The sequence below is a fragment of the Schistocerca gregaria genome, chromosome 7, assembly GCF_023897955.1.
Source record: "Schistocerca gregaria isolate iqSchGreg1 chromosome 7, iqSchGreg1.2, whole genome shotgun sequence".
In the NCBI taxonomy this organism is placed as follows: Eukaryota; Metazoa; Arthropoda; class Insecta; order Orthoptera; family Acrididae; genus Schistocerca; species Schistocerca gregaria.
Window position 1 is genome coordinate 349,078,181 of NC_064926.1, and position 22,348 is coordinate 349,100,528.

The 22,348-nt window shown below is 36.7% G+C and overlaps 1 protein-coding gene across 1 annotated transcript; it reads left to right on the forward strand.

Moving 5' to 3' along the window:
- Positions 1 to 6,488: 6,488 nt before the first annotated feature.
- LOC126281206 (40S ribosomal protein S15) lies at positions 6,489 to 19,811 on the forward strand. The gene is made up of 4 exons (XM_049979944.1): positions 6,489 to 6,595; positions 6,800 to 6,885; positions 13,868 to 14,102; positions 19,666 to 19,811. The coding sequence occupies exons 1-4, from the start codon at positions 6,587 to 6,589 to the stop codon at positions 19,777 to 19,779; spliced, it is 444 nt and encodes a 147-aa protein (XP_049835901.1). The 5' UTR covers positions 6,489 to 6,586; the 3' UTR covers positions 19,780 to 19,811.
- Positions 19,812 to 22,348: the final 2,537 nt, after the last annotated feature.

The window sequence follows — 22,348 nt, forward strand, 5'->3', positions numbered from 1 at the left end:
ACAAACGATCTCAAATATAAACTAGCCCAGGAGGAATGGAACCATGTTTATAAGGTAAAGCATTGAAACGATAAATAGACTGAATTCTATGAAACAATTTTGAGATATTGTGATCATTGTCTCCCAGTTAAAGATGTTAAAATGGCTATAATACATAGTTCCAAATCAGAAACTATCAATAGTCTGATTAAGCTCAGGGAGAATGTTCATAACCTCTTCTTACTTAATAAACCAAAAAAGACTATCGTTCTCAAGGAAACGTGTTCCAAAGCCATAAACATGTTTAGACACAGCTTTCTAATTTCATGAAAAGAATTCACAGTGATTGCGTCATTAAATCTGACAATGTGAGTAAAACATTAGCCAATACGAGACAGCACCATCAAATGTCAATGCAGAAGAAATAATCATATTGCATGAGGGAAAATTAATAGAAAATTCAAGAACAATTTTAATTTAATCACTCTATGTTGTACCTAACTAAAACTGTTGACCAAAACAGTCAGGTAAAACTTTGCTCACCCCAAGATTAAATTCCGAGCTGTAAGAGAATGTGAATTAAGTGAAATAATCAATACATTAAAGACCAAGCATTCACCTGGCTGGGGTCAGATATCTAGTGCCCTACTTACGAATTGTCACAAAGAAATAGTTAAATGTATTATCTATCTCACTAACTGCTCTATTAGGGAAAATTCCAACACTGACTCATTAAAAATATGCATAATTAAACCAGTATATGAGAAGGGATCCAAAAATCAGGTTAACAACTTTAGCCCGATTTCATTAATCCCAAAACATGGAAAAATCTTTGAATATGTTTTTCTTTTGCAACTCAGTGACTATTTTACAGTTAATAATCTACCCTCGGAAACAACCATTATTTCAGCAAAAACTACAACACCATCACAGCAACTCAGTATTTTACTTATTGTACATGGTGTATCAAATGAAAGAAATTTGGCAGTAGGCATATTCCTTGATCTTACTCAAGCATTTGATTCAGCTAAACATGAACTATTCATAAAGAAACTTCAGGCACATAGCTTTAAAGAATCGTTAAAAATACTACTGCTAAAAACTACCTGTTAGCATGGAGCTAACCTATCGAGTTAATGACCAGGTTATACTTTCACAGTCTTATAGTAAGCAAAGAAAAAAAGGAGTCCCTAAGGGATCAATTCTTGGCCCTTTCTCTTCTTAGTCTGTGTGAATGATGTCACCTAGCTACAAAAAAACAGAATAGTGAGTTATGCGAAAGACGTATCTCTGATTTTTTTGCAGTAATACCTGCGAACTTACATCTTCTGCAGCTGATAGAGTAATAAATTTAGTTAAGTATTTTTATGAACTAGATCTAAATGTAAATGTTAACAAATTGCAATTACTATCATGTGAGTCTGTTAACTCTGTAAATAAAATATGTGGTATTGAACCAATGGACTCTATCAACTGCAAATTCTTAGGCTTTGTGGAATTGGAACAATGGACACTGATGGCTGCAAATTCTTATTCCTGTACTTAGATGAAAACTTGATGGTTAAATCATATTTACTTTGAATGTGAGAAGATTAGTTCTGGATTATATCTACTCAGTAACCTACCAACAGAACTGTTTACTATGGAACAATATATCCTTTACTAAATTATGGTATTCAGGTATGGGGCTCTGCCACAGATATAAACCTCAATAGATAAATGTTGCTGCATACGAAGGCAATCAGAACACTGCCTGGTTTATGTCATCATGATTCTTGTTGAGAGATTTTTGTGCAGTGTGAAGACCTTACAGTACATTTATTACCTGTACATCATCAAAAAGATTCTAGAAAATGCAATGACATACATGACTACAATATGAGACATATTACAGACCACAGCCTGTACATCAGTGGTCAGATCTTGTTTAACAAATTGCCAAAGGACTTACATGCATATGATGGAAATATGGAAAATTAAATTATTCCTGAAAAAATGTTTATACCCACTTTCTGAATTTTCTGCTGAAAACATGTGATTTTATAAAGTAGACGTATTTTAATGGTACACCTACTTTTGTGACTACATTCTCTTCTGTGTGCTTGTATTGCAGTTTTCTTAATGTTTATCAACTATGTGTTTGGTCTGTATTCTAAAAGAAATTCTCAAAATGATGTAAAACAACACTGATGTCATATTTGTGTACTCTATGCAATAAATAAATAAATAAAACATAAGTTACTTGTATGATGTTTCTTAGCCAAATGAAGAGTGGAAAACTGAGAATGGGGTATCAAATTTATCAGGTGAGGCCTAGTTTTGCCAAATAAATATTTAATTGTTTGAAAGTAATGGTAATTAAAAAAGCTTTGAGATTTGATGTAAAATTGAAATACTTCACAAACAGCTGCACCATCAGAGGAATTTGCCAAAACTACAGGTCACATTAGATCATTCCTCCTCAAAGAAAGTCATTATGGCAGCTGTATTATGCACTACCTACACTGTAAATCATCTGTGAGAAAATATACCGACTCGTTATTGCTAAAATCCTAATTCGCCATTGCTGTACGACCACTATGATAAGGTTTCTTGTGAAAACTTTTCGGTTGGTTTTTTAAGATCTAAAATAGATAGTTGCTGCACCAACCAAGGGTTGACATTAAAGATGTCAAAAACACTCAATGAGGTCGCAAAACGATCAGCATTAGCAGGAAAGATTGTTCATGTTCAAAGATCTAAGAAGTTTTGTTGTACTTCACAAAATGGGAAAACACAATTGGGGGTCAGTCCTTGAATTACTACTTTTTGTTGCGACTAATTGCAAAATGTTCTACTTCCTCATGTCCCTGTGCAAGAACCGTTCTACTTGCGCCAGTTGACTGTTGCACTATTTTGTATACATAATCTACAAAAAAGTACATCCATATTTTATCTCTTTCATGAAGGGAATATGAAGAAAGGGCCCATTGATTTTTGTACTTTTATGGTAAGTTACATAAATGAATTATTGCGCCAGATGCGAAAGAGCTACCTCTGCTTTGTGATAACTGCTGGGAAGAGAACAAATGCAACACAATGATCCACCTGCAGTTAGCTCTTGTGAAGTTATACCAGTGTGAAACGGTAGAACAATTTTACCCTATTGGCAGGAGGGTGACTGTACAAAATCCTGGAATTAATAGGGCTTATAGTAACTATAAAATTTGATTGTGGACTTGATATCTGGAAATGAAATAGTAGTTTTCAAGACATTGTGGCCGTCAATTTATGAGGGGACTTTTCTGTTGAAACATTAAGATGAAATATTCCAAGGCCAGAAAAGGTACCTCTAAATATTCCAAAATTGCATCATTACAGTTATAAATCACCAATGACAAGAGTTGTGGGAGCAATCGATTTCATTCATGGGCTTCAAATCAGTAACTTCTCCTTGATATTAGAACAGAGGAAGAAATGACAATCACAGATGAAAAGTGTTGCAAGGTGTGACAGTACTTGTAAGGGTGAAGAAAGTGGAAGGCGTTAAAAATGTGTATAATTTGCTCCCAATAGTGAAAGTGTGTCATCCTTCTGGAATGAAATACTAGCTTGCCTACTGCAGGTTTGCAAGAACCATAGATAGACATACTGTACTGTAAACAGTGAATACTATTTTGTTTTGATGTAAGTTTTTACTTCTGTGGACAGTAACAATTTCCAAAGCCAATAAAACATCTCATGCAGCAGTTATGCAACTAAAATTCGTAATGTGTACTGTTGTCTAAACAAACAGTTAATTTGTTTTCGTGCTTCTAGAAATTGTTGATCAACAAATGCATTGACTGGAAGAGGAGCCTAAATCCACAGCATATTTTTTTACAATATGAATGGCAAAGTTGGCTGATGTGAGATATTAATGATAAACTTGTTGAGTAATACTTAATATTCAGTAATTATATTGTTTTTCTTATTTTCCTTAAAATTAGGCTGCTTTTGCAACCAGCAAATCAGTTCAGCATTTTAAACCCTACAAATTTTGAATGTTTGGTTTTGAAATGTGGTGTATGGGTTTTTTCAAAGTTCAGCTTCAACCTGTTTAACTCGTATCAGTTTCTTAGGTTGCTAAGTATGTTCATTGTGGGTATTTTCTCCTGCGTTTTCAGCTTATATTAAAATGTAAGTATCGTCTGAAAAGAGAATTGAAGGGAATTTTATGTTTATTGGGATGTAATTGACATAGAAGCAGGAAAAGCATTGGTTGCATAATTAGCCATTGATGCACATCTTGGAATACAGCACTCAGTTTACAAAGATAATTCACTGTATTTCAAGTGACATATACTCTTTGTTTTCTGTTCTGCAGGTGTGATTTAAGTCACTGCAGCCCATTACCCTTAACACCAATTCTTTTCTAATTTGCAGATAACCAACAAAAGTTAATTAAATCAAAGGCTTTTGTGGGCTTGTAAGAAATACATGCACCCTTATTTCTCAAAGCTAATGCTTCGCTCACTTTTACAGTAAAGGTTTCCTCTTTTAATCCAAATTGGTTACTTAGAATATTATTTTTATAACAAAATTTTTGCATTCGCTTTGCAGGTACTTCTACATACACTTTTGATAGGATTTATAAGTATAAAAATAGTTCGGTAGTTTCCTATGTGTTGTCTACACCGTTTATTATACAGAAATCCAACATCTTGATACTAGACATCAAAAACGTATCCATGTTCAGATTTCTTGTTGCTATTAAGTGGTATATTGGATGAATCACTTTATTGGGTAACCCATCCCTTGCTAAGTGCTTTTGGTATTGACGTTCTTTATTGAAACGTTTATCAGAATTTATGTGGTACTCAATTTCTGTGTAAAACCCAAAGGGCTGTACTTACTCTGATACTCTGCTACACCGAAGCATGCCTTCACTACAGTTATTAAGAGTTCATCCAAACTCTTTGAGATGCTAGTACTGTTTACAGTGAGACTATTATTTGGTTCAGTTCTACATATGGCATGACTACTAATGCGGACACCTAATACTTTCAAGTTGCAAATGACATTATTGTTTCCAATTTGTGTAGCTACCTGCATATTTTTCAAAAGAATATACCTTTGTAAATGGTAACATACTCAGTATAACATATATTTTGGTACACTTTAGTTCATTGAGGACTTATATTTTACCAGAAATTGAAAATTTCTACTCTGAGCCCGATTGTAAGTGTACTAGTCATTTTGTTGTGTGGATTTCTATGTGGAAAGATTTCACTGAAAATGTCAAAAAAGTTAGCTGTCCTGTAAACATTCTCAAAGCTACTACAACGTGAAGTACAACTGACAAAAGGTCATTCAATGCCTTTATCTCTTTACTAAAGACAGTTAATATTTTATTGTTGTTCATTTTCAACCGGCTTTTGTTACAAGAAATGTCGCTGTTAATATTTGGTTGCTCAATGAATAATGTGGAGTAGTCAGCAATTACTAAATATAAGCATATGTGTGTGTGTGTGTGTGTGTGTAAGTATTTACAATATTGTTTACAGTAGTCCCAGTCTTCATATTTACTCTAGTGACTTGACTGAGATTTACTCTGAAGCCATATCTTTTTATTATGTTAATGAATTCTGTGTATCACTATTTTCGAACCTAATATTAATATTGAATTCAGTAGTTAATGCATCATTTTTCTCTTTTTCTTTATTGTAATTTTTGAGTAGACACTAACAAATGACCAGAAAACCTGAAACTACTATGACATTTATATAAGATCCCGTAACTCAAAAATCAGCTCTCAAATGTGTACTCTGCAGTTAAATGATTAAAATCATTTCTTATTTTGGAATGAATAAGTTTGCATGAGTCTCCATGTGATTTCTCTCATCCAAAAAACTGATGATGAGTTCGACGTTTTCAGTTTTATTTAAAGCGTTAATATGATCATCCACAAACTTATGTTCAAGAGATAAATTAGTTGTAGTTTGTCGACTTAAGAACTTTTGTTTAAGAGATCAGCATTTAGAGAATCAATATTACTGTGCATATTGTATGGAATGCTGTTCCTACATATGGTTTGAAGGATTGTTTTTAGGTAGAGTTACGATTTTAGTGTTTCTGTTTCTAAACACTCTGTATCATCCCCATCCATTCCTACATGTTTCCTCTACTATTGATAGTTTTACGTGTGTCAGTGAACATTTTGCTAAGAATTTGGGATCATAATCTATGGAAATGATGCTTTGTTAATCATTCATGATTTTCTCACTACCTATCTAGTTAACGAAAAATGTATTTAATCGAATCTAAACTTGCTCCATGCGTGCCAGTAATCATTTTCGGGAAAGAAAATAATTATATATCTCTCTCTCGTTATACCTTATAAAGAACTTAAAAATCGGTGTTTAATGGGACTCCACACCGAAAATTCTTGAAGTAGAATTCTCCCCGAAAAATTGTCGTCAGGGTTTTAAGATGCAAGTTTTAAATTCTTGTACTTGGTAAATGCTGAGAAACGGAATGTCTTTGCTTTCATGAACTTTGGGAAACAACATGCCTCAGTTGTAAAGCGGAAGTTACCCTTCGAGTTCCTGTGTGTGCTGTAGTGTGGCGTTGAGGACTTAGCAATATCATGGCGGAGGTAATATCTGTCTTAATTAATGCAATCTTAATGAGTTGTGATGATTGTTGTGGTATCAATGATTGCAATAGTTTTACTTTCGTTTTGCCGAATCTCCGTAACCACTAAATTGAACGTGATGTGTGGTGTAGAGGTGCTACGAACCGTAATGTTCTGTATTCCCTGATATGAAAATTTTTGATATGTGGTTGTCTCCGTTTTCAGGTAGAGGAAACCCAGAAGAAGAAGAGGACCTTCCGGAAATTTACTTTCCGTGGGGTGGATCTAGATCAGTTATTGGACATGACTATGTAAGTTCCTGAAGGAATACTGTTTTCCCTTTTCTCTGTTGCGTTCAGCATTATTGATATTAGTAGTCCTGTCACGGCGAGTGGAGTTTGTAGTATTGTGACCAACAAGGTATCTGTTGAAAACGTAAGAGATTTGTTCAGTCGAAATTGTACAGTAAATGCCCTCCAGGATAGTTCTTTTGTAACAAAAGACCTTGTGACAGTTGAGTTTGTGGCTGTAACCTAAATAGTTTCTTCCTCGTCCGTACTTATTCATTCAATAAAGTGTGTGTTGAATTACTATGCGGGCTCTTCGTTGTTTTAGTTATTTCAAATGTGGTCGTTAGTTAATCTTCTTCCATTGTGTAATCAGCTGTGTTGATCCACTCTCTTCACTTTGCTCAATGCCCAGTTGTAAAGTTTGCAAATTCCAAAACATCGTTGGAGTGTCTGTCTTGATTTTCATTAATTGTATGTGCTGTTTCACCTTTATTCTCCTCAGGGCGAAGTGTGGTAAGTGTAACCATGGGGTTAGTGTAGTCACGGCTACCTCTGACCTATCACACATGTTAATTTACTCCTTTCTTTGTTATATTTGACCATAAGTTGTCAAATCTGACATTAATTGCTATTTAATTTTTGGACTTTAATTGACGTCTACATTTTCACTCTGCGAGAGAGTGACGTGTTCAGAAATAGGTCTGTCATTTTTAGTTTTAAAGATAACTGCACATTTTTTTTGTTACAATCCAACTTTTGCATGATAATTTCAAATATGAGATTCGTTTTACTCTTCTGATAAAGCTCTTAATATGCTAGGCATAGTTACTTACTCCAACACACTAGGTCAGCTAAACTGGCCTTCCTGTACATATGGCTACCAGAATACCTGATGTGCTGGATTTGTAGGTGTACTGAGTTTGTGTGAGATATATTTTATTTTTTATTCAAGTCCACTATATTTTTAAACCACATTTCCTTTTATAAAATGGCACATAACTGAAAAGAATGTCACCATTTAAATTACAGTTCAGTATATGAAGCATTGTTTGACAACAATGTTGAGTGTGATATTTCAACCTGCAGCCAGTGGGTGTAGCATTGTTTAAGGGTGTGATATCTACGTGAGACCAAAAGTTATTGCGTCACCAGAGTCATCTAGGGGTAAAAATTAGCAAATCTCCTCGGTGCTGTATGGAATGAAACACCACCTGAATTGTTGAAAAGTGGTTTTCAAAAAGCAGGAATATTCGCTTACAGTAGAGAAGTAGACTAAAGATAAAACTAAATATGATCCGGAGGCATATAAAAGATACGTAGCTCATACCAAATTTTGGCAGAAACAGATCCATTGCCAGCTCACGATAATGTGGCCATAGACTGTGTGGGAGCTGTGTCTATCAAAGTACTCAGATTTTTGAAAGCTTCCAGCTGAACAACCTCCAGAATTTTATAGGCCTACATCGACTGAGCCTTGCAGTTCTAGTGTCAGAATTCTTTGTCAACCATTCCCAAGCTAACCAATATTTCATCATGTTCTGGAACTTCTGATTTGTCATTTGAAAGCTCATTATTGGAAACAGTCTGACAGTGTACTCTCCCTGGTAAAATAATGAAAAGGATTGCATCAGGAGCTGGAGTTAGCACTTTTCAAGATGCCATCTATAAAGATAAAGGTTTTAAAGGAAACAGGAACAATAAGGAGAAAGCAAAACAAAAGCATCACCAGCATAAAGGGTGTGGTAATGAAAAGTGAGTCTTCTAAACAAAGTGCTGTTACTTTATCCGAAATGGCATCTCAGAATGTTATGGGGTAAAAAAAAAATCCGATTGCTCATGTGAGTAACAAAAAAAAAGGATGAAGTTGAATCAGTAAGTGAAGAAAGTGAAACTGAAGGAGGCCTATTTTTAATAAGTAGTGATGAAGAAAATGGGACCATAACACTGGACGATCTCAGGAATGAAATGATAAACTGTGAAGAAATGAAGCCAATGATAAAATTAGTTTGATATTATATTCTGGTAGCTTTTGCAACAAAATGTGAAAGTTCATTTTATTGGCCAAGTTACCAAAATTAGTGATTTAGGAGATCCAAAAGTGATTTTCCTCAGATGCAAAAATAAGAGAAAGCGTGGCGCCACATTATACTGGCCTGATAGAAGAGATTAGACGGAAGTTCCATCCTCTGATGTCATTTCAGTGCTGTGTGAGCCTACTGTGGGTCACTGGGGAGACCTGACATGGTGTTGCATTTGATTCATACAACATTCAGTGACTAAATGATACTTAGGACCTAAGTGTGAATGTAAGTTGAATTAGGGCAGTTTAGTATTAAACACAAATTGCCAACAATTTTAGTTCAATTAGCGTGAAAAATAATATAAAGTGAATTTTTCTTTTCTCTTGGTACTAGATATTTTATTATTTTTGTTAAATTGCCTACTAAAGAAAAAAATTTCTTTTGTAGAATTTAAACTAATAAATCGTCTATGAAGCATTCTGTTTGTGTTTTATGATTTGGGCCAACAAACTGTGGGGCAAGTGTAACCTCACAATTTTGAAAACAATTATTTGACCATATTTTTTCAAAAACAAAATGTATATTGTTTAAAAGTCAATAAGTCAAGCTTTAAGCCTGAGAAATTTCTAAATCATATCTTCAATAACAAGTTGACAATTTGGTGTCAAAGTTGAACTATGCCAAAATGTGGTTACTTACCCCACTTCACCCTACTCGTTTGTTTTAATGTTGCCCTTTTATTTTCATTCGTGTTTGATAAGTTTGCCCCCCCCCCCCCCCCCCCCAAGTTTTTTCAATGGTTGATGCCGGCATTTCTTCCCAAGAATGGGTAGTTTAGGTTAAAAATAATGCGTCTTACTTATTGACTTCATTACTTGAAACAAGCGCTGCCTTCTTGTATTCCCCTGGGTTCAATTAGACATGTTTAAATTGAAAGAAAGAAATAAAGCATTTGCTACACTTTTTTCAAGTTAATAAGCAAATGTGAGAAATGAAGTATTGTCAAGTATTGATATGAAACATTTAGAGGATTAAGTGTTTTGTAAAGGCATGGATAAAGTGGTTGTAAAAACAGTCCTTAAAGGCAATGGATTTCTTAAGTGTTGACTTCGGCAATAAGTTATTTCATACTAAAACTGATAGAATGACACCACCTATCAAAAGTCGACTGCCTGGTGATCCATGTCTGCATTAAATTAAGTTTTTCAACTTTTGGAGCACGCTGTCATTTATCTTAACAAATAGAAATATTGTCTGAAGTCATTGTGTATCATCCTAGTCCTTCAAAAGGACACCTTCCTGTACACCACAGTGTCCTCTGCTCACGCTGCCCATCAGGTCGATATTTGTGAAAAGGAAACAAGGCATGGGCCATAAAAAATCTTCAGACATTGTATGTTTGGAACTCGGTGGGGGCACAAAAGTGCTTTCTTGACCCATTGAATTTGTGATTGAAGAAAAGATATTCTGTGGGGCAACCATCATTAACGACTTAGTCATACACCATTCTATGTACTGAAATTTTCAGCACCTAAGACTGAACCATAGTTGTGAACTCCACCGGTCCAAGAGATGGAGAGATGTGGTGAGATTCTCAGAGGTGTCATCCTCTGATGTCAGGCCAATTATTTCGTTGGTTACTTAGCTGAGTACATGCCCGAAAGAAGTATTGCATAACTTTTACATTGATGCTGGTGAACTTCACACACTCAGTGGAGTTGGTGCAATAGTTCCTTCGTAGAGTGCTGCAGACATGACTAGTGACTACAATTCGTTGCCTTTTGGGGAAACTGGTGCTTCAGGCTCCTCATCATTAAAGATATGCAATACCATGGCTTTGCTTGCGAGAACATAGTTTGTATATTAAGATGATATCCATCACCATTTTATTCATGCTGCATGTTTTTCGTGGTGTCTGCGTTTTCCCTCAAAGAAAATTTGCAACTGAGATCTGATTTGGTGATGGGGTTGACTGAGGTAACTAGTCATGTTATTGCAGTGATTGGCTGACAGCAGCATATTGAGCAGCTACCATCTTAATTCCAGTGTTTTGGAAGCTGACTTGCCATATTTCGTGGGTTTCATATTTACATGTGCATAGGCTATTCTGAAAATGTAGTTTCAATTGTACCGTGTGTTGAAGATTTCTCCAAAACTTGGCTTTTTTGTATGATATGTTGTGTTACAGTGGCAGGATGTACTCTACTTAGGATACAAACTCCCATTCAGGTGAGGAAGTTCGTGTGTACTATTTATGCAAATGACATTTTAGCAAAAAGAACATTTTTAAACATGAGTTTTAAAAAATAAGAGCTATTACTACAATCAGTGGAAATTCCAGGGTGAACTAACAACATTGACAGTCCAGCTACAGCAACCAGAGATACTGATCTTTTGTGTGAGTTTTGCTGTGTTTTTCTACTTCAGAAGAGTGCGTGTGGGGGGGGGGGGGGCATTATTTCCTTATTGCCTGTCTGTCTCCTCTGTAGTACTACTTCTCTCTGCTCCAGTCTATGACCAAGTGAGGTGGCACAGTGGTTATCACTCTGGGCTCGCATTTGGGAGTGTGATGGTTCAAACAAGTCTGACCACCCAAATTTCATTTTCCTGTTTCCAGGAAAATGACGCGATGGTTCCTTGCAAAGGTTATGGCAGATTCCCTTCCTTATCCTTGCCACAATCCGAGCTTTTGCTCGATGTTGATGGAACGTTAAACCTAATCTTCTTCCCTTCAGCAATTGACTTCATGAAACCACAATTTCTGTTAAGTCTTTGTATGGACTAGCTAATTGTAAAATTACCATTTCGAGACTTACATCCGTACTCACCTACCTGTCAGTCCTTCTTTAAGCTATTTAGCATGCCACAATGCTCATTCAGAAGGGTAGATGCTGTTTTGTTGCCATGCCCTCAAACCTGTGTGCTCAGATTCATTTAGTTGGATTGTATTGACAGTGGTAAGGTTCAAGAAAGCAAAGCTCATACATTTTCCTATGTGACTTTTTATTTAAATTAATGATCTGTGCTGGTTGAGTTGGGTGGCTTATAGTGTGGAATGTTTTTTTAAAAAAAACTTGAGCAGTTGCCTGAAATGTTTGTACTTGGTATTTCTCAGTAGCAGCAGGATAACTCTGTCCATTACAATGATGGTCTTCGAAGCAAGGTGTGGCAGTTTCTCTTTGGAACAAAGAGCAAGCATGCAAAATATGTATCCAAAAACATTCCTGTGGGAAGTTTAAAACTATCTGTACCATCACTTGATTTCCAGCAGATGTTCCTGGAATGCTTCTGATTTTCCCTTGATTCATCAAGGAAATAAACCACTAAACTAGTTTTTTCTCCTAATGTATGCATGTTTCTCAGGAATGTTGCTTTAGCATATTCATAACTAATTTCATCTAAAATTAATTGCAGTGATGAAGTGCTATGTGTGAAGCAAATATTCTCTTAAATACTCGTAAGGGCTTTGACATGAGATAGTCACTGTTCATATGCCTTTTAAACATGGATCCTTAACAACCTTGTCATCATCTAATTGTTAGATGTTGATTGCAGTGCTTCCAGGCAACATGAAATGAAATTTTCCTACAGAACAGTTTTTTTTCCATCAATTGATGCACTTGGTGCAGGCTATAAAATTATGCCTATCTTCATATAAACTCCTGAAAATATCTCCCATTTTCTCGTGGCGCCACTCGATTTTTGGCTGAACCAAGCAAGTTCTTTTACATCTCGTGTTATGTTTTGTGCAGGAATGTTGTCTGCACTTGCTGTGGGGTACAATGGGGATGAAAGGTGTGTCCACTGTTTCTCACATACAGTGAGAGAGCAGCAGGCAGATGTGTTTTTTAGCAATTTGTTCTGAAGAAAGGATAAAACATTTCTGTAAAAGATGGTTGTAACTTTTACTGCTCTTTATTTAGCTTGCAGCTATTTAAATTGTACTGTTGCTGCAAAACAAGCACAGTGTTGCAATCCGATATATTTTTGAAGCAGCAGTGAAATGCTAATCTGCACTATGTTGCTATGCATTCAATCTGCAATAAAAGGCTAAGTGGATTGATGTTACTGATCCCCTTCCTCATTGTACTTGTGCGGATTGGTTGTATGGTCATTTCACACTATATTTAATACATTTTCGCGTGTCTGCAATTAATCCATGGGCCAACAGGAGTTGCCATGCAGAACAAAATCACTTAAATCAGTTCACTTTATAGCACCCACTGCCATAATCACAAATATTTCTTGCAAAACTTATTGTAATACACAAAAAACAGCAAACAAGACAACAGTTTCAATTTTGGTTCTAAAAATACATAACCCCTCTTCTCACCTTTTGTTGGTTGTGCCAGAATCGTCCCATTGGGTGTGTGAACTGACTCATTGCCAACCTGTTGGTAGTATCTAGTCACCACGACTGCTGCTGGCCCTGGTCTAGACTTCAACTGCCATGGAATCATATTACTTTCCCTCTATCGTCAAAAAACAATATTACCCCAGGCAACAACCTACATTCCACATGTCTATATATATTAAAAACAAAGATTCCAAGACTTACCAAGCGGGAAAGCACCGGCAGACAGGCACATGAACAAAACACACACACAGAATTACTAGCTTTCGCAACCGATGGTTGCTTCTTCAGGAAGGAGAGGGAAAGACGAAAGGATGTGGGTTTTAAGGGAGAGGGTGGCTTTGCAAAACATCTACAACAATGACAATTGTTGGAAAGAAATGACTGTTGGATGAATATGGAGGAAATGTCTAATTTGTAGTGTAAGATTACTGAACAGGACTTACTGTATTAAAAAGGCCCATTTGCATTTTTGGAAGGGGAAAGCAAACTTGGGTATTGAAGTAAGAAATTTGCTGAGACATTTTAGAAATTGAGGGACCAGATTTTGAAATTAATCTCATACCATATTGTCATGGATCATTTGAACTTAACAACCACTGGTGTTGCATTTTTATTTTTCCTGCAGGGATCAGCTTATGGAGCTTTTCCATGCTAGAGCTCGGCGTAGGTTTTCAAGAGGTCTGAAGCGCAAACCTTTAGCTCTCGTCAATAAGCTTCGTAAAGCCAAGAAAGAAGCACCACCAAATGAAAAGCCTGAAATTGTCAAGACACATCTTCGTAATATGATAATTGTGCCAGAGATGGTAGGAAGTATTGTTGGAGTTTACAATGGAAAGACCTTCAACCAAGTGGAGGTGAAGGTAAGAGACAAAACCATTTCATATCTTAAATAGAACTATCTTCTGTGTGTTTAGTAAACAGTTAACATGGTAGAATTCATTGTAAACAGTACTTTCTACGGCAAGTTTATGTTTCAGTTTTTTATTATATGTTTCTTTGGTTGATATTATTTAACTTAAGAAATGTGGCAAAGAGTATTATCTGGTTGTTTGTATGATAGCTGTCACTTGGATTGCTTCACATACAAACAAAATGAGAATTTTTCATTTTTGAGGAGCAGTAGTCCAGCTTACAAAACCAGTTTAACAGAGGTGTATTTCGCATTACATGCTAAATTTTGGAGAACACTTTAATTTGCAGCATTGATTAAACTGTTTGTCATCAGTGGAGATGTATAAATATGAAAATCAGTAAATGGGTAACTTTAGGTTTGTGAACACAATTACAATAGCTGGCTAGTGTGGGATAACTAGCTGGCTTCAATCACCGATTCACCAGTTGATTTTTTTGTTCAATCTGTTCTTCAGACAAATGAAACTATACCCGGGCCGCTGAAACATTGCACTTGACGTTTGCATATGAAGTTGGCAGCGTAACAGAGTAACAAGTGAAGAACAATAGGCACTAGGTGTTCAGCGTGGGGCGCCAGCCAATCACAGCGCAGTGAGCACTGCTGTTACTCACGTGCTGTGACGTGAAAGTTCCCGCATTGCCGACTTTGTTTAGTGAATGTGTATACAATGTGAGTTGTGTGTTGTTTACCGCGTGTTTTCGTTGTACTGTGCTATATCGTTGTGACTTTTGTTACGTTGTGAGTTTATTTCCTTGGAAAATGCCACCGAAAAGACTTCGTTCGCCTAGTGACAATCCTTTGCGTCGAGGGGTGCCGCTAAACAGCCAGGCACTGGAGTTGCTATGCAGAACTCGTGAGTTTTACGAGCAGGAGAAAAACTACGTTAGCATTCATGGACAGCCATCAATTCCTGCCGACAAAGTGGTGGAACGTACGTCGAAAACTCTTGGTATTAGTGCAAGAACGGTAGTAAGGGAGTATTACTACAAAACTTGGAAGATACTGAAGTGAGCCGTAATGATTCCGAGCTGTCTGGATCAAATAATACATTTTTATCAACCCCGGGAAAGAAGAAAAAGCGGTGTAGTCCTATCACAGATTTAGATTCTTTCAGATTGATGCAGTTCGTAGGCATGTTTATGCTTACTACAGCAGAAAAGAGTATCCGACTGTAGCTAAGTTATTAATCTCTTTAAAGAAAGTGAACTCTTCAGGAGTGGTAAAACATCACTAAAATTGTGCTAAAAAATATGGGTTTCCGTTACAAAATGCTAGACGGACACAAAGTACTGTTAGAGAGGGCACATATTGTTACCGCTCGTAGCATTTTCTTGCACAAAATTGTGGGCAGAGACATTCATTCCATGATTTGGCTAGACGAAACGTGGGTTAATGCCGGGGAAGCCATCAGTAAATGTTGGACGGATAACACACCCAGCAGTAGCGGCCATCAGCTGATGGGAAGAGGAGCTAGATTAATTGTGGTCCATGCAGGCTCCTCCAGTGGTTTTGTCCCTGACACACTTTTAGTTTTTAGATCAAAAAAGACTGGTGATTACCATGAAGATATGGATCACACACGATTTGTTGAGTGGTTCAGGAACCTTTTAAAACAATTTCCTGTCCCTACAACAATTGTAATGGACAATGCTCCATATCATTCGGTGATACAGAACAAAGCCCCAACTACAAATGATCGGAAAGAAGTTATGGTGCAGTGGTTACAGGCTCCCTTTTAAAACAATTTCCTGTCCCTACAACAATTGTAATGGACAATGCTCCATATCATTCGGTGATACAGAACAAAGCCCCAACTACAAATGATCGGAAAGAAGTTATGGTGCAGTGGTTACAGGCTCGAAATATTGCAGTGGATATGGGTATGACAAAGGTTCTGTTATATTCTCTTGTTAAAGAAAATAAGCCTAAGACACCTACATACGTAGTAGACGAAATTGCCAAGGAGCAGGGTCATACTGTAATAAGGCTGTCACCATATCACTGCCTTTTCAACCCTATTGAGTTATTATGGAGTGACGTAAAAATGTATGTAAGGAACAACAAGAAGTCCTTTACAATAACAGAGGTGGAAAAGCTGTTGCGTGAAGCTCTTGTGACTGTGGATGCAGCCTCATGGAGAAAAAAAGTAGAGCACGTCGAGAAGCTTATATGAGCAGCACAGACAATAGAAGGCATTATCAGTGGCCATGAACAATTGATTTGTCTTGCCGATGACGACGAAGAAGACGGTTTTAGCGATGAATCGGACAACAGTGACGATGGCGAGCTGGATGGAATTGCGCCATTAACGCTGTAAATTGGTGAGCGAAAAAATTCTGATATTGGTTATTTATTGCAATCTCGGTTATTTATTTTGTAAACTACGTACATTATTGATTTTAAAGTACCAGTCGTCAGATGCTTGTTTTTTGTATTTCTTTGCTCCGTTATCGAAAGGGTGCGCATTGTTATGCTTTAACATGCATTATTATACGGTTGTTTACTTCCTGTCATTGTAGTACAGCTAAAAACGAGTTTTTATATACATTGTAATTACTCAGTCGCTTGCATTTACGAGACGGAACGGAAAACTGTGTCGTCCGCTGTGTATATAGAGGCTGCTATTGCAACATCGCTATTACAGTATAGCCAACCTAACTAGACAAAAAGCGAACTGTCAAGTGCAATGTTTCGCCGGCGGGGGTATAATACTTGGTGCCATGTCAGCTATGTGGATGTTTTCACTTACTCTACGTGGTTGAGTGGTTTCATTTGATGTGATCAACTGACAGGCACAAGTCTCTTAACAGTTACATCAATGTTTTCCCTCAGTCCCTGGGTTTGAGTGATTTTGCTTACATATTTCTTCAGCCTTTTCGGTTATACGTGAACCATGCTTATTTACATATCTTATTTCATTTGGGGGGGGGGGGGGGTAGTAATTTCTAAAAAAATAAATATTTTCAAAATATGTACTTATTTACTAAATTTGAAATCTTCATGCTTGTGACATTAAATATGGAATTTTAGTTGGCTTTGTACATTTGTGTTAATGAATAGTTACTTCTTTGTTCAGATTAATTGAAGCTCTGTAGCATTAACCATACTGAGTAGCACAAGTTACCGATAATTCTCTTTCAGTAACTGTCTAGGTGATGTGTATAGAAAGCATATTAGATAAACTTTGTCAGATGCATTAATTGCTTCCTTTTTAAGCATATATTGTCAGTTGTTGTAAATAGACATTTTTGTCATTATTTGTTAACTTTATTGGATTTTCTTTAATATGGTTTCAAAAATGAATCATCCTTTGGGATACTGTATATCACCTTGAATGATTCGTGAGGACCTCTTTTCAATGTGTTATGAGGCTCTCTTTTCATCCAGTCATGTTTTTCTTCCATTCCCAAACTACAGTCAACTATGAAGTACAGTGGAATCTCGTTAGCACATTTTTTAAGGGCTGTACATTTTGAACTGATAAGCAGGAAAACATACTATTGAAAATACCTAATTTGGTAATTATTCAGTTTTTTGCTTGTGAAAATGTGGCGTTAGGGATACAATGTTTGGGGTAATATAGGGTCTCATATCACCATACTTCCTGGCATGCTGTATTTATAAATTGATTCTAAATCTCCTTTTTGAGAACACATTCACAATATAAAACCCAGTTATCAGAATTAATTATAAGTATACAAGAAGCAAAAATGTACTAAATATGGCAATGTTGGCCTATGACTGTTGTAATAGGTTCTTGAGAACATGGATACTGACTCTGGGTAATCATTACCAACAGTTTGTCTCCACAACTTGATACCAAGAGTAACCACACTGCCTCTCCAGACAGCTGCTTGTGTTGTGGCTACAGCAGCCAATGCATGGGTCTGTAATTCCCTAGTCTGGTTGCTGCTTGACTGAACAATGGTACAGGGCAACAAAACCATGCAGGGAGACCATTACCCATTCTCAGATGCCAGGTACAGGTGTGAAGAGGTTGCCACGTGCTTGGTGCATAATAGTAATTCTCCCTTGTTGTCATGCTAGTTTGACCGAAACCTTGGCAAGGACACATGTGGCCACGTTCGCCAGCAGGCCACTGTCGCATCCAAATGTCCCACAGATCTGGATATCACATTATTCGACTAGCTGATCAAATGGAGAGCCAAAGTGAGGCCCACTTTCAGACTGTCAAGTGCTGATAAGATATAGTTCTATATATTTTTCATAGTTTCAAAATAGCAAAAACTACCGTTGTATAACGTGTTTACCTTCTGACTTTACTGGCAGTCATGTTAACATTGCCAGCCATCGAGGAAACATTCCAGCTGTTAACCTATGCAACAAGAGTTGCAGCAAATACATTCATAACAAATAACATCAATTATTGCAGATAATACTTTCGTCAAATTAATACAGGATGTATACACCCAGGGAAATCTAGGAGAAACCCAGGATTTTTTGTCTAGGATAAACCTTTGAATTCTGGGAATTTTGCATTGTTTTAGTTTCCAGTTAAATTTTTGTAATTTGACTGTTAAGAACTGATACTCTAATGAAGACTTTTACTTTGGCCCACTTCTGTAGAATAATACTGCAAAAGAAAACATAAACAAGCAAATAACACCCAAATAAAATGGTAGTTGCAAAGAAAATGTGCCATTTACAACAAATAAACACAGTGCATATTAAGTGTCTGCCGATGACAAAATGTCAAAAGGCTATAGGACGAAGACAGTGCAATCCTTTAAAACAACAAACTGCATTTGATGAGTGCAATGTCACAGCTGTTCACATTTGTACCAGGCTGCTGGCTATTATTGTGATCATTGCTGTAAAAGTAAATTTTCTTTTACGCAAGATGAATTAATGTTAACTTGTGTGAATGTGCAATTAATATCGTAAATTACGGAGCATTTGTGTGTCACTCAAAACTGGGTGCTTTGAGGGCCAGCCACTTAGAAAAGTTTTGATTCCAGAAGCCTGCCCATTTATGCCATTATTTAAAACTGTCATATTTGTGTTTGATACATACTAAAGGATAATGTGCTAAAAAGGCCAAACTTCAAGGTTAGTTTTCATTCATATTAATTTTAGTTCCTTCATAGATTACAAATTGTGCAATAACTATTCTTAAAGTGAGAGGTGAATTCGTGAGCAATTTATAAAGTAGGTAAGTTACTTATTTTATAAAATTTGTACCCCATAGTTGCAGCAAATTAAAGCACGTAATAATAATTACTTACCAAATACAATGTCAAAATTTCGTGAAAAGCTAATGAAAATGTTTTTAAACTCCTGCCACCCACTTGATAGTTGGTGCACCCACCAGTGGGCGGTAGGGACCAGAAATAACCACTGCTCTGAATCATAATAATTAGTTGCATATTAAATTTATATTGGTGCAGTTGTGAACACTTGAAGATGGAATGGAATAATTTTGGTTTAGTTTTAATTTGAATATTAAGTTAAGCAGCTTCAGATGTAAGTAAATCATTCTTTATTTCCAGCCTGAAATGATTGGACACTACCTTGGTGAATTCAGTGTCACATACAAACCAGTTAAACATGGACGTCCTGGAATTGGTGCCACTCACAGTTCAAGATTCATTCCTCTTAAGTAAAAAAAAATGTAAATAAAAAGGAATAAAGTATGCTTTTGAGTTTTTATTTGTTATGTTACCAAACAGAACTTTCCACAGCTCTAAATGCTCTTTTTATGACTTGTGAAATTTAGAGACTGATAAAGGACTGGTTTTGAGTGTTCTAATTTTATGTCCTAGTAATCACCATTAATTTGATAATTTGTTATATATGATGTTAACTTTACTTCTGGACTGAGGGCACTGATCGTATGGCAAATGTCACTACTATCTGAAGGGAGATCATTTCAGTTCACATGTAAACTTGGCTATCAAGTGACTTGCAAGTTCTACACACAAATGTTTTTAACAGTAGCACTTTGTGTGTGTGTGTGTGTGTGTGTGTGTGTGTGTGTGTGTGTGTAGGTGTGTGTGTAGGTGTGTGTGTGTGTAGGTGTGTGTGTGTGTGTGTGTTTGTGTGTGTGTGTGTGTGTGTGTGTGTGTGTGTGTGTGTGTGTGTGTGTGTTTGAAAATTTGTAGTAAATCTTAGTCTTCAAAATAGAATAGTCCAATGTCAGTGTTGCTTGGTCCATGAGAGGCATAACGCTTTGTCGTGCGGTCATCGAGGCATTCAGCTCCGAAAGCCCATATTGACAATGTTTCATTGAATGGTTTGCATGCTGACACTTGTTGATGGCCCAGCATTGAAATCTGCAGCAATTTGCGGAAGAGTTGTACTTGTCATGTTGAATGATTCTCTTCAGTCGTCGTCAGTTCTGTTCTGTTCTTGCCAGAACTTTTTCCGGCTGCTGCGATGTCGGAGATTTTATATTTCTCCAGATTCCTGATATTTGCAGTAAACTTTTGAAATGGTTGAAGGGGAAAATCCCCACTTCATTGCTACCTTGAAGATGCTGTGTTCCATCGCTTGTGTGCTGACTATAACACCATGTTCAAACTAAATAATCTTGTGATAACTTGCCATTGTAGCAGCAGTAACCAATCTGTGCCAGGCACGTAGGAGGAAGTGAGGGGGTTGTAATAACTTCTGTTGTGAACATTGCACCTTCTCCTCAACTGAAAGTAATTGTAGCTCATGCAAGATTACGCAATTCTTACAGTAAGTACAGGGGAGAAGCAGTGACAGCGAAATATTCCAGTACCACAGATCCAAATGGTAAGTGTAAAATTTACGTCAATTACAGAATAAATTCAGCAAAAATATTTTAACAGTTGTGAAGATAAGACTGATTAAATGGTAATATTAGTGCTTGTGGTCATGTTGATTAACCCATATTAGAACTACACAGCTGCTCAGATATAACGGGTTCATTCAAAAGACGAATGATGACAAATCGTAAGTTTAGATAATCTGGACTTAACACTGAGGCTGTTTTTTGAAGCTTTAATAGAAAAAAGGTATTTGTAAAAGAAGTGTCAAACATACCCTATGTCACCTTTTTACAAAAATTATCGACAAATTTGTAGACTTGTGGAAAAGAGGTGAGTGAAAGGTTTTATTCCGCATCCACATGCTACCAAGTCATTGCGCATTAAATTTCATGTTTGATATTAATTGACTCTTAGAATTTAGAATCCGAAGTTTACATTTTTTCATGCCCAACTTTAATTCAAATTATCTAACATTGTAAGCCCAAGTTGGATACTCAACCTTTTTGCAGTTAGAACCATGGTCTTTTTAATGAACTTAGTTTGGAAACCTTTGTAGAACAGTCTTTTTTTGCAAAATAATACCAAATTAAGTTTTTACAAAGTCTGCAGTGTTGCACTTAATTTAATTCAGTATTGGAAAGTGGTATATAAATGGAACTTGATATTTGAGGACCTTGTGTTATTGGGTTACTACCTTCATTACAGAATAAAATGTTCTCGGGTTTCCAACTGCGTCAATTGCTTAAAACTACATGAGCTTTCGGTCAAGTGCTCCTTGGCCATTGTCAAGTGGTGTGACTGTCAGTGGGCTGTTGGTGTGCCCTTATATAGTCTAGCTGCCGTCTGTGATGTCACCGGTGCCCGTGACATTGCCATATATCGGCATGTTTTGAGTTGGCGTTCGATGTGCCCTTTTCAACTGCGGGATCACTGGATCCCGTGCAGTGCTGAGCTGCAAGCCACTGTCTCTTTTAGGGTGTTCGCAGTAATTTTTATTTCAATAGCTTACTTTATTAAACTGTCCCAGAAGCCGTTAGTGCGAGCCACGACAGGTATCGTCAAATTTTATGTGGTGACCGTTTTTCTAAAGCATCCTCAGCTAACGCAGATTTCTCTGGATAGCGTAGGCAATAATACCTCTCAACTTCTTTCCTGCGTTGTTCCACAGTGCGCACTGTTTGTCCGATGTACTTCTGGCCACTCTCGCAAGGTATTTCATAGACTAGTTGTTGTGCGACCTACTGCACCTTTAACTGGTCTCAGTAATTGATGGATTTTCATTGGAGGCGTGGAGGTTGATTTGATCTTGTCTTTTCAACAGGCAGCTTATTTTGCCCGACACAGCCACAGAATGGCAGCAAAGCAAGTTTCTTTTCGTGTTCTTTGTCGGTGGTCTTATTCTGATATTTCCCAGAAATATCAGAATTCTTGAATTAGA

Bases quoted from the DNA above. Each gene is read 5' to 3' on its own strand.
- LOC126281206 (XM_049979944.1), top strand. The intron at 6,886-13,867 runs GTAAGTTCCTGA...TTTTTCCTGCAG, and splicing joins CAGTTATTGGACATGACTAT to GGATCAGCTTATGGAGCTTT. The intron at 14,103-19,665 runs GTAAGAGACAAA...CTTTATTTCCAG, and splicing joins TCAACCAAGTGGAGGTGAAG to CCTGAAATGATTGGACACTA.